We start from the raw sequence: 12447 nt of genomic DNA, 5'->3' as shown, positions 1-12447 counted from the left end.
AGTCTTGCCAACTAAACGTCGGACATCCAAGAGCAACGTAACTACTGTAGGAAAGGGGGCGTGGTCAAAGTAACATGTGATGAGCAGAGATAATCCTTGTCAGAGGTGAAACTTAATTAATGATTGTCATATTGTCAAAGATAAAACCGCCTAGCAATTCTGCAGAGCTACTGTCCATATGTCACTAAGTTTCATTGCCTCCTCTTTCTTTTTAAAATTATCCTGATGGTTATAAATTTCAATGGCTTCTCTACATAGTCGTAGATAATGACTTGACGTTGTAGATAAAATTTTTGTTTCAGGAAACTTCACATCATGGTTTCCTGACTGAAGAGCATGCTCTGCTACAGCTGATTTCTTCATTTTTCCTAGTCGGCAAAGACTTTTGTGCTCTTTTAGCCATGTATTTACGCTCCTCTTGGTAGTTCCAATATAAACTTTACTACATGTACAAGGAATTTTGTGTGCACCACATGTTGACAGAGGAGGACGTTTATCCTTCACAGATCAGAGTACTTGACTTATTTTCTTTGCTGGTCTGAAGACCGATCTGATGTCATGTTTCTGTATGACACTCTTGATGTAAAAATATGCCTAAGGTGCATTTTATCACTCTGGGGAAATGTTATGTAAATGTATCACTCATTTAAGACTACATACTGTGGTTAATTACATCACATTGTAAACTGAGAAAAATATATCTCTACTAGTATCTTGAATTTGTCTGAAGCCCTGAGACAACATGAATAACCAAAGAATCTACAAAACACATGTAATATAACTGACAATTCACTGCCTACAACTGGATATACCCCTTGCAGACATCAACAAATGCAGAAAAATTATAAATTCTAGAATGATTTAAACCTTAATTACTGCTACTGTTACATGCATTACACAATTTATATGCACCTCAACTCTGCTCGAAGAATCCCATGCCCTATAATAAAATGCAGCTTCTCCAAATTTGATGTAGGGCGTGATTCTAGCCATGTTTGATAACTATCAGCTGTATACTCATCATCTTGCAGTCTTCGTCGGACATCTTCTCCCAATTTGTTCTTTCGTTTTAAAGTCAACGATACCAGTTTGTGCCTAATGGAACGTGGCTTCTGCTTCAAAAATGTTTCCTGAAAATAAATCTACCAGTAAAATCAAACTATAGCTAATAAAAGCAAACTAAAAAATGAAAGCATGATTGTTGTCATCTTGGTACTTTGCTGTGCTGTCATGTACTGCTACTTTTGGTGGTATGGCACTGATTTTTGAGTATTTGATTTGGCCTTTATGTTACAACCATAACTGTCTATATCTTTTATCAGAAAGCAAATGAGTTTACTGTTCAAATGACTAGCAGGAGTGCAGTCAGGTAAATCTGTTAAAGTTCACAATGTGTTTAGCAGTGAGATTACGATTGTCATTGTTGTGATGTTTAGTCCATTATATATCCTATAATAAGTAAAAAAGAATCAATTTAACTAACTGGATCCATTCCCATCATCTGTGCCTCTTGGAACTCCTTACTGCGTATAAAATTTCTTCCCAGAGTTGCTGTAACTTTTGACATTACAGAGGTGTTGTCTCTGTCCATAGTATGATATCGTGGTTCTGGCAGATCGCCTGTAAATCTCAAAATTGTTATCCAGAGAGCTTGAGCAGCCTGGAAATAAGCAGAAGATTACTATAAGCAGGTTATGATCATACTTTTTTTCAGCATGTATCCTCTAAAATATGAGACTTTCCTTCTCTATCTCACATATTTTACTTCTTAACGATTTCTCACCAATTGGTCGCCCTGAGTGTGAAGAGGCAGTAACGGATGTTTCAGTGGTTTCCTTGAATACTGATGAGTAATGTTTCCTTGGAAATATGTGGCAGCAAACTTCTGGAATTTGAATTCTGATAAATCTTCTTCATCATCTGGTGTTGTTTGCATAGCACTTATTATTTCCTGAGGGTCAGTTTTTGATGGTAGGTCCTGGGATGATTACAGAAACATAAAGTATGAATTTCTTCAATATAATGTGAAGTTCATAACATAATAATTAATATACTAACAAAAACAAACCCTAGCATCTGAAATTCATACTACTTCATCAGCTGCAGGGAAGAAATAAATAAATGGAATATATGGGAAAATTATAGCAATGAGTAAGGGCTGTGCAAAATGTCAAGTGACGAGAGAAAGATAATGTGAGCAAAGAATGACACTTCAAATTCTGAGGCCAGACGAATTGGATGGTTGATAAAAGAGTACGTTTACCAGCAGATTCACAGAAATATGTGCAATGAAACTAGATTGTGTGTTGACAATGAAGTAAAGAGAAAAGGAGTGATTACAAAGATACAAATCCAAAAATTGGATATTCATATACATGCAATAAAACAGAAATGTAAATACTACTACTCCTACTACTACTAGTAGTAGTAGTAGGAGGAGGAGGAGGAGGAGGCAGGCCTAATATTACACATTTGAACATAGTGACGCAGATATTTGGGGGGAGGGGGAGGGGGGGGGGGGGGGAACAACTTGAAGCTACAAGACTAGCATCAGAGAAGAGATTGTGTACATAAAGACAGTGATAATATCAGTAAGGTCATAGGAAGAACAATATGAGACAAAGAGAAGGGTAATGAGCAACAACAAGAGAGAGGAAGGTAGTTAATAGATGAGGAAGAGAGGGAAAGAAATAAAGGAATGCATGTGGCAGATCGTTGTGACATCAAGTTGACAAATGGAAAAAAGGGCTGACATGGGCAAAACAGACATTACCAAAGAGAAGATGGGAACTGTAGAAATCATACACACAGATTAAGCTTGGACTCAAGGCAATGGTACTGAGCAAGTATCTCTTGTAAGATCATGACTGAGCAAGTGTCATTCTTAAGATAATGTCCTGTCACCACATTTTCTATTGTTCCTAACAGCTAGAGTAGGGCAAGAAATTTTCATGATTTTTATTTCATTATATATGACCTGCAATGGCATGGTTAATAAAGATTCAGTAAGTAAAAGTAAGAGGATGGATAAGTATCTAACAGATTTCAGCATTATTCTAAAATGTGGTTTTGGTTCTGTGGAGCGATATAAAGAGACAAGGATGCTTAATAAAGTATTATACACTTACTATGGCCATATCCTTGAGATGTTTTCCTTTGTGTTTCTATTGTACAACTTTTTCTTTTTGCTGGTCTGCATCATCTATCATATATTTTATCTTTAGAGAACTGTTTCATTCACTGTGGTGAGAAAATGTTATTGGATACTTGGTTTGATGTGGGGGGAGGGTGCAAGGTGGGTATGGGAAGGGATCACATTGCAGCTTTTGCTATTCAGCAATTTGTACAGAAAATAAAAGAAAAGAAAATAAAAGAAGCAAACATAAAAATGAATGTTGTCAAGCTCACAAGGTACATACCATAAAAACAGACGTTTCTCTTGGTGCAGGGGCTTCACTGCTTGAATCTGGAAGAAAGTCAAACATAGCTTCCACAAGTTTGCTGTCATCTACAGGTTCATCCTGTTTTCTGGCTGCATCATTGATGAGATTCTTCTTAATTTCCATACGCCTCCTTTCTTCCAGTTCAAGTTCTATTTCTTTACGCTCTAGTTCCTTCATTCTCTCCTGAAATAAGAATGTAATCAATGTTACGCTAGGATGCATTAAATTTACTTTAGATTGGAATTACCTCAGCAACAAAAATAAAATTCTGCAGTGCTAAAAAATAAGAATTACGCTACTTACACGGTAGTTTAGTTCTGCAATTTCTTTTGCACGTTTGTTCCCAGCCTCCTTCAGTTCTCTTTCTTCTTTCTTCTTTAATTTTAAAGCTTCTATGTGATGTCTATATTCATACTGCAACAAAGGATTTTGTGACAGATTTTTCCACATTGACATGAATCAGCATTCACTCATACTTAGCAGTTAATTTCATAACAGTAGGTACCATAGAATTAACAGACTTACAAGACCCAAAATTTTATAAACAGCTGCATACTGAAGAAAACACCATAAAACACAAATAAGCAATTACCTTCAACTTCTTATATCTTCTCTGTGCAATCATACGCCTTGCATGGGATTGAATCTTTATAATCGCCCACATCTTTTGCCTGCACATTCTCCTTACAAGATAACCGCGAGCTCTAGCCTGAAACAAAGTAAACATTAATTAAATATCTTCAGTTCAATTTGAGTCTTACAGTGACATATTATGTACTTTTCAGTTTGTAAATTTGCAAAACCAGTGTGGGCTATACAGACTCGAGAACTGAACTTGAGAAACATTCAATTTTCCTTGTAAGTAATAACACAAAACTCTCAAGAAAAAAGGATATTAAGTTTGATTTTTGAAAGCATACACATTAACTGCTAGTAATAACATATGGAAAATGCCACAATGCTATTATTCTGGTGCCAAAGTGTCAGGTGAAGATAAATGTGGTCCCAATGGTAATCAGTAGCTACAGATCTGAGAACCTTACTGCATAAAATAACATGCTGACTTCCAGAATGAAGCAGTGTACCATACTTTGCTAAAGTGTGTTATCCAGCATCTACCTAACCAGTGAGTGATGACTGCAATAGTTGAAACCATTTATTGGTTAAATAGTGCTGAGCTGAAAACTGTAGGGATATTTTGTTATTGTTTGTGCACGTAAACTGATACGGATGGACACTGACATCTTCAAGGTGGGACCACAATTACCGTATTATGATGAGTTGCAGTACTTGCAGGGCATAGAGTTATGCTTCGGCTTCCCAGCTTGGAGATATTGTGTGTGTGTGTGTGTGTGTGTGTGTGTGTGTGTGTGTGCGTGTGCGTGGGTGTGGGCGTGCGCGCATGTGTGTGTGTGTGTGTGTGTGTGTGTGTGTGTGTGTGTGTGTGTGTGTGTGTGCAGGCGCATGACTTTCCGTTCTGAACATTACTCTCTTCACATGTAGTATAAAGTTTCCATTCAATTCTTGAAGACAAACAAATAACACAAGTAACAACAAACCATCCAAACTGTTCACAGGCATTATTGTGCATGAATGTGGTGGGTTCAGAGATGGACTCCGCAATTGCCTTTCAGTGTTCTTCACCTTTGAATGAACACGATCTTTTACCATGTATTTTGGTTTCAAAATGAGGATAACCTGCAAAGTACGAACATTATTTTGGAAGTAAGGCCCAAATTGCCATAGCTAATCAAATGTCTTACGAACACTGAAACATGCATGTGCTCTGACTCCTGGCATTCCTTGCTCATCAGACAGCACCATCTGCATTGGTATTGTCACTGTGTGCTATTGTCAGTTCAAGCTGTTTAAAACAGCTGATCAGACCACCAACTATGAAATATGGTCAGTGATTCGGTTTCTGACAGCAAGGGAAAATGCTGCAGCAGAAATTCATCAACAAGTAAGTGAGATGAAGAGTCCCAATGTGACCATGACAGCAAACTGTCTAAGTGAGTGAGAGCTTTCAAGGATAGATGGGAAAATGTCCAGGATGAACTGTAATCAGGCTGACCCTCAGTGATCTCAGAAGAGTTGGTCAATTCTATAGATGAAAAGATTCATGAAGACTGGCAATTCACTGTTTCAATTTCAGAATTTGAATTTCTGAATATGAGTGGAACAACTTTGCATGATATTGTTTTGCAAAAGTTGCAATTTTGCAAATTGTGTGCATGTTGGGTTACCAGGCTGCTTACTGTGAAACGTAAAATGGAAAGAATAGCTTGTCCTCTTGATTTTTTGGACCAATATCATAAGGAAGGTGATCAGATTTAGACAACATTGCCATAGGGGATGAGATGTAGGTTTCTCACACGACTCCAGAGTGAGTCAATGGAATGGCACCACACAACATTACCATCAAGGTCAAGCAGATGCAGGGTTATGGCAACCATGTAGTCGGATTAATATGGAGTGTTGTTAATGAGTTTCTGCAGCAAAGGACAATAACAGACAAAGCCGCTTCATACAATACCCTCACTAAACTTCAGCATGCAACATGGAATAAGTGACATAGCCTTCTGATATACGGAGCTTTGTTGCTGCATGACAATGTTAGATCCCATTATATCACTCACACCCAAAATCTGATCAGATCCTTTGGATGGGAACAGATTGTGCCCCCAGCATACAGTCATACTTGGCACCTAGCAATTTTCACTTGTTCCACTACCTAAAGGAGTTTCTCAGCAGCAAGCACTTTGCAACAGATGGTGATGTGAAAGAACCAGTTAAAGACTGGTTATCCTCACAAATGGCACAAATCTGTGAGTTAGGAATGCAAGGTTTGTAGAATGTTATGACAAATGTTTAAACAAATATGGAAACTACACAGAAAAGTTGAGAAATGTGCAAGGTATTAAATAAAAACAAATATTTTGAAAAATCTTTGTGGTTCATGTTCTATAAGAAATCAGACCTCATTTTCTGAATAACCCTCATACAGGGTGTTACAAAAAGGTACGGCCAAACTTTCAGGAAACATTCCTCACACACAAATAAAGAAAAGATGTTATGTGGACATGTGTCCGGAAACGCTTAATTTCCATGTTAGAGCTCATTTTAGTTTCGTCCACCTACGCTCAATGGAGCGCGTTATCATGGTTTCATACGGGATACTCTACCTGCGCTGCTACAACATGTGCCTTTACAAGTACGACACAACATATGGTTCATGCACGATGGAGCTCCTGCACATTTCAGTCGAAGTGTTCGTACGCTTCTCAACAACAGATTCAGTGACTGATGGATTGGTAGGGGCGGACCAATTCCATGGCCTCCACGCTCTCCTGACCTCAACCCTCTTGACTTTCATTTATGGGGGCATTTGAAAGCTCTTGTCTACGCAGCCCCGGTACCAAATGTAGAGACTCTTCGTGCTCGTATTGTGGATGGCTGTGATACAATACACCATTCTCCAGGGCTGCATCAGCGCATCAGGCTTTCCATGCGACAGAGGGTGGATGCATGTATCCTCGGTAATGGAGGACATTTTGAACATTTCCTGTAACAAAGTGTTTGAAGTCACGCTGGTATGTTCTGTTGCTGTGTGTTTCCATTCCGTGATTAATGTGATTTGAAGAGAAGTAATAAAATGAGCTCTAACATGGAAATTAAGCGTTTCCGGACACATGTGAACATAACATATTTTCTTTCTTTGTGTGTGAGGAATGTTTCCTGAAAGTTTGGCCGTACCTTTTCGTAACACCCTGTATATGCAAGATTTCCACAAACCAGTGGTCTTTTTGCATCTGTAACAACTACCTTAGTTTATCCAGTACATCCTACTTTCCTTTCAGAATTAACTTTTGATCAAATGTGTCAATATCAGTCACAAATTCTTCTGGAATATAACAATCTTTAGTGTCTTGGCTGCCGGTAGATTTACAATCTGTAATACCGAGAGCTTCAGCCATTCCTAACTGTACACCTACATTATTAACTGTTCATCTAAAAGTTTAACCACCCAACACACATGATGTAATCTTCACACATTTTCTGTTAATGAATTGATGGCACCTGTTGTGTATCTCTCTAATAAACAGAAAAACATTTACATGGTCCCTATAATCTGCATGGCAAGTTTGATTGTACAGAATATTCTTTGGAGTTCAAAGTATAGTTAGAATTATGCGATTCCAAACATTAGTTTCCAACAGTGATTTGGATTCCTCATACAGTCCGAGTATCAATGTGGAGGAAAGGCCGCAGATACTCGGGCTGCATACGTTGGCTGCAGCTTGCTTCCAAGTGAAGCACTGCCACAGCTCTAAGCATGCCACATGGTACCATCACTGACACAAGAGTGACTGTAGATACCGCAGCCACACACTCGCCAGTCAGTCTTACTAGGTCATTCAAACCTTAGATATATGTCACTGATTAGCTGAGTGTTCAACCTTGCCTGTAATGTGTGTCTGATTTGGACTGCTCTCTGGATTGTTTGTCTACATTGTTTTTAGCTAGCCATTCATTTCAAGAATACCGTATTTACTCGAATCTAAGCTGCCCTCAAATCTAAGCCGCACCTGAAAAATGAAACTCGAAATAAAGGGGGAAAAAAAAAAAATCCCGAATCTAAGCCGCACGTGAAATTTGAGACTCAAAATTCAAGGGGAGAGAAAAGTTTTAGGCCACACCTCCAATTCGAAACAAAGTTGGTCCATTGTAATACGAAACACAATTTAGGTCGAATGAATGACGATACAGCTACAGTAGTTTAGTTCGAGTCATAAGCTTAGCAGTTAAGCTTTACCAGGTAGCCATTGCTATGCATCAGGCGCTCCGCCCATATTTATACGGGTACCCTTCCTTTTTCACGTGCTTCGTCTGGTTTGAATCGATTGCTTATTTTGCTTTGATCTGATAAGTGCCGTTTTCTTTGTTATAGGTGTTTACATCACTCTAAGCTGAAAATGCATTACTGTACTGTGTCATGCATTGTTTATCGCATTCTGATAGTGCCTGTTTATGGCCTGTCACCGCTCGTGGCAGGGCTTGCTTTAGTGCGTGCTACTGCCGCTTACAATTTAAAAAAAAAAAAAAAGAGAGAGAGAGAGAGAGAGAGAGAGAGAGAGAGAGAGAGAAGAGGAATCGTCTCATTAGCGAAACAATGGCAAGAGACTACTATTTGTTGTTACTTACACTGCTGCTTTCTTTGATAATGATCAACAAGAACCAAATAATACACTGTGTATGATAGAACATGTTCTGAACGAGAGTTAGATGAAAATTTTTCTCCGTTTGAAAATCTTTGCGGCCGCTTCTTTAGTACATCAAATTCTGCACAGAAATTAGAGTCATCTTAAATTTAAAAATCTAGTCAGTTGCCGTGCTTCATTTCTGACTGTATCACTATTAGGCATAAGAATAATACGAATATAAACATGACACGATATGTATATTCTTCCGCGTTTGCTGTTGTCTCACTCTAGTTTCATAGTTAATTAGGCAGACAGCATTTAAATGAGATAGCAGCAAACACGAAAGAATACACGGCAAAATGTGTATATTCATATTATTCGTATGGTGAAGAGAATACTGCATGTGATTCACATTTCATCAGGTTCCTATTAGCAACCATCTCTTCTCACAGGTAGGAAAAAATTCAGAACGTAGAGTTGGCCATATTGACAAACATCCCAAACAGTCTTGCCAGTCGGATTTTCGTAGTACATTGAAATTCTGCTACATTCGAATATGAACAATATGGAATTTGTATTTACTTCGTTGGATAATGTATGAAAATGCAGTGGTCGAAACTCGGGGCAGAGAAAAAAAAGCTCGTCTTCCACCTTTTTTTTAAATTTATTTACTGACACAGAGGTTTTGGCGCCAGTATTTATCTTTGTGCCTGCAAAGCATGCCTGTGTAGCGCTACATATATTCGACGGCAGAAGTTAGTTGCGGCAGCACCTACCAACATTTTTCAGAAGTTCCGCTTGCTTTGTACTCGATTCTAAGCCGCAGGTGGTTTTTTGGATTACAAAAACCAGAAAAAAAGTGCGGCTTAGATTCGAGTAAATACGGTACCGCTGTCATCAACCTCAGGAATTGCCTACTCGTTCCACAGAACTCTGCATTACCACCAGAATGAATTATCGTGTATTCTAACTACACAGAGTAGGATAGAATACTGATGACTAGGACTTCCTTATTGTGCAACTATTTCAGTGAAGCATGGATCCTGAGTTTCTAAAGTTGTGGCAGGAGTAGTTGCAGCTGGAACAGCAACAACTGCAGCAAAACCAAGAAAAACAGAGAGAATTTTAGCAGCAGCCACAGCAGCAATGTGAATATCAGTGGGAATTCCAATAGCAACAACAGATATTGCTGTTACAATTAGCACAAAACCAACAACAGTCTGCTGCTGTGGCTTCATCACCTCCCCCTCAGCCATTCACGTGCTTCAACGAGGCACATGAGCTTTGGGAAGTCTATCTATGTTGTTTTGATCTTCACTGCAAGGCAAATCAAATAAATGACCCAGAATGTCGGAATGCACTCCTGCTGTCTTCTAGTTGTAAACTACATGAAGTGATGCAAAAACTACACCTCCTCTTGGAACCCAGTAGCTTGAGCTTTTCTGCTGTTTGTGGTTTTCTGACCTACTATTATGGCCACCAAACCCATGTATTTGCATCTACGCTCAAACCGTGTCTTATTAGCCTTTCTTTCTATAAATTATTTGACTATCTGGGAATTATGTGCATAGAAATTGAGACTCCTTATACAGCATATATTTGACATTTTTTCTTCAGAAATATGCATCTAATTAGATATTGAGGGTTTATTAGTGACAAAGTAGCATCTGAATATAGTATGAGTGACATACACATTGGGCTTGGAAATGTCATGAACGTCATTTAGATGTTAAACAATGGAAAATCCAGGATGGAACAACAACACAAAATAGGGTAGATTGCTGCTCACCAAATAGAAGTGCTGAGTGGCAGACGACACATTAAATTAATACTGGTAGATATTAATCAGCAGACTAAGTCCTTTATATCAATGAAAGTAATCACTTTTTGAAAATATAGTGTAATTCAATAGATCAAAAATCTACTTGCCAAATGGCAGCAGAACTCACACATATAAAGGTTAAGGAAATTTGCAAGCATTCAGAGACAGAGGTTCCTCCTTATGGCAGGAGGCTGAAGGGGAAGAAAAAGGACTGGCAAGTTTTAGGAAATGGGGAGAGTTTTCAAAAAAAGCCACCCAGAGCTCTGCGTCAGGGTAGACTTACCATATGTGATGAGAAGGAGAAAAACTACATCCTTTGTCAGATGCTGACAAAAGAACACATACACAGACATACATGTGTAACTCACACTGGCATGGTCACTGTCTTCTCCAAGCACTAAGACCACACTTGGACCTTAGCACCCAGGGATGGCAGTAGCAGAGTGTGTGTGTGTGTGTGTGTGTGTGTGTGTGTATGTGTTTTTGCCTACATTTTGCAAAGGAGTTAGTGTGATTGCTGATAAAATCTAGCAGTCTTCTTTCAATGTGCCTGTCTGCCACTCAGTTCCTTCTCTATGTAATGAATAGCAAATCTATCTTATCATTAAAAAGACAGAACTTTGCTAGCTTTCAGATAAATCCTTTTTCACACTGTAGAACACACACACACACACGCACACACACACACACACACACACACACACACACACACACACACACACACACACACGTCTGGCTGCATTGTGCGGGATGAATCAGTGTACCAGGACTGGAGTTCTGCAGCTCGACTGGGGGTGAGAGGCTGTGTTGGGTGGAGTGGGTAAGTGGATAAGGGGAGAAAGGATGTGGGGATCAGGAGGGAGGGTTCAGAAAGGGTGTCTGATGGCTGAGAACAAGGCAGCAGGTGCACAGGATATGAATTCAGGAGGGAGAGATGGCAGGTACACATGATAGGAATACAAATCGAGCACTGGCACAAGTGTGAGAGATTATGTGCAGCACTCGATGATGATGATGATGATGATGATGATGTGAAAGCACAGTCAGGAAAGGGTGACAGAACAGATGACTGGGAGACTGCGGGAGAGAGAGGGTGTGCGTGCAGGATGAGTGGCGGTAGGGTCCTGGTGCAGAATGTAGGTGGATGTGGTGCAAGAGGTTAGTTGAGACTGAGCCCAGGGGGATCATAGGAATGAAGACTGTATTTCAAGGGCAGTTCCCATCTATGTAATTCAGAGAAGCTGACATTGGGGGCAAGAATCCAAATGGCATGGGCTGTGAAGCAGCCACTGAATTTGAGCATCTTGTGCTCAGCAGTGTGTTCTGCCACTGGGTTGTCAACGATGCTCTTGGCCACAGTTTTGTGGTTGCCATAGATCTGAGTGGACAGCTGGCTGACTGTCACACCAACATAAAACTCTGTGCAGAAATTGGAGCAGAGCTGGTATATGTGTTCACTACTTTCATAGGTGTCCATGCCCACTGATGGGACAGGATAAGCCTGAGACAGGACTGGTGTAGGATGTGCTGGCTGGGTGTCAGACATGTTTTGCACCTGGGTCTTCCACAGGTATATGACTCATGTGGTAAGGGGTTGGGAGAAGACATCAAGTAAGGATGGTCTAGGATTTGTATAGATTTGGTGGGCTATAGATTTCCACTTTGGGAGGGCGGTGAATGTTTTTGTTCCTCATTTCCAAGCATGATGATAAATAGTCAAAGCCCTGGTGAAGGATATCATTCAGTAGTTCCAGTCCAGTATGACACTGAGTTATGAGGGGAGGTGCTCTTTTGCAACTGGATCTCAGGTTGGTCTGAGGATTATAAGTGTGTGAGGGTACGGCACAGGAAAATGCAGACTAGGTTTGGGGGATAGCGCCTGTCTGTGAAAGCCTTAGACCTTCAGAACACTGGGTAGGGATTCTCATCACTGCAGATGAACAAAGCATGAGTGGCTTGCCTATATGGGAGTGGTTTT

General features: G+C 39.7%; 1 protein-coding gene across 1 annotated transcript in view; it reads right to left on the bottom strand.

The window, feature by feature from the left end:
* Positions 1–12447, bottom strand: part of LOC124595559 (myosin-VIIa) — a 132104-nt gene that overhangs the window by 45232 nt on the left and 74425 nt on the right. The window contains exons 16-21 of the mRNA XM_047134340.1: positions 4036–4152; positions 3747–3857; positions 3420–3626; positions 1784–1978; positions 1484–1660; positions 913–1130 (exon numbers count right to left, since the gene is read on the bottom strand). Of these exons, the coding sequence (XP_046990296.1) occupies positions 913–1130; positions 1484–1660; positions 1784–1978; positions 3420–3626; positions 3747–3857; positions 4036–4152 (1025 nt within the window). The remainder of the gene's footprint in view (positions 1–912; positions 1131–1483; positions 1661–1783; positions 1979–3419; positions 3627–3746; positions 3858–4035; positions 4153–12447) is intronic.

This window comes from Schistocerca americana, chromosome 2 (assembly GCF_021461395.2).
Source record: "Schistocerca americana isolate TAMUIC-IGC-003095 chromosome 2, iqSchAmer2.1, whole genome shotgun sequence".
Classification (NCBI taxonomy): Eukaryota; Metazoa; Arthropoda; class Insecta; order Orthoptera; family Acrididae; genus Schistocerca; species Schistocerca americana.
This window is presented reverse-complemented; position numbering and strand designations above follow the sequence as displayed.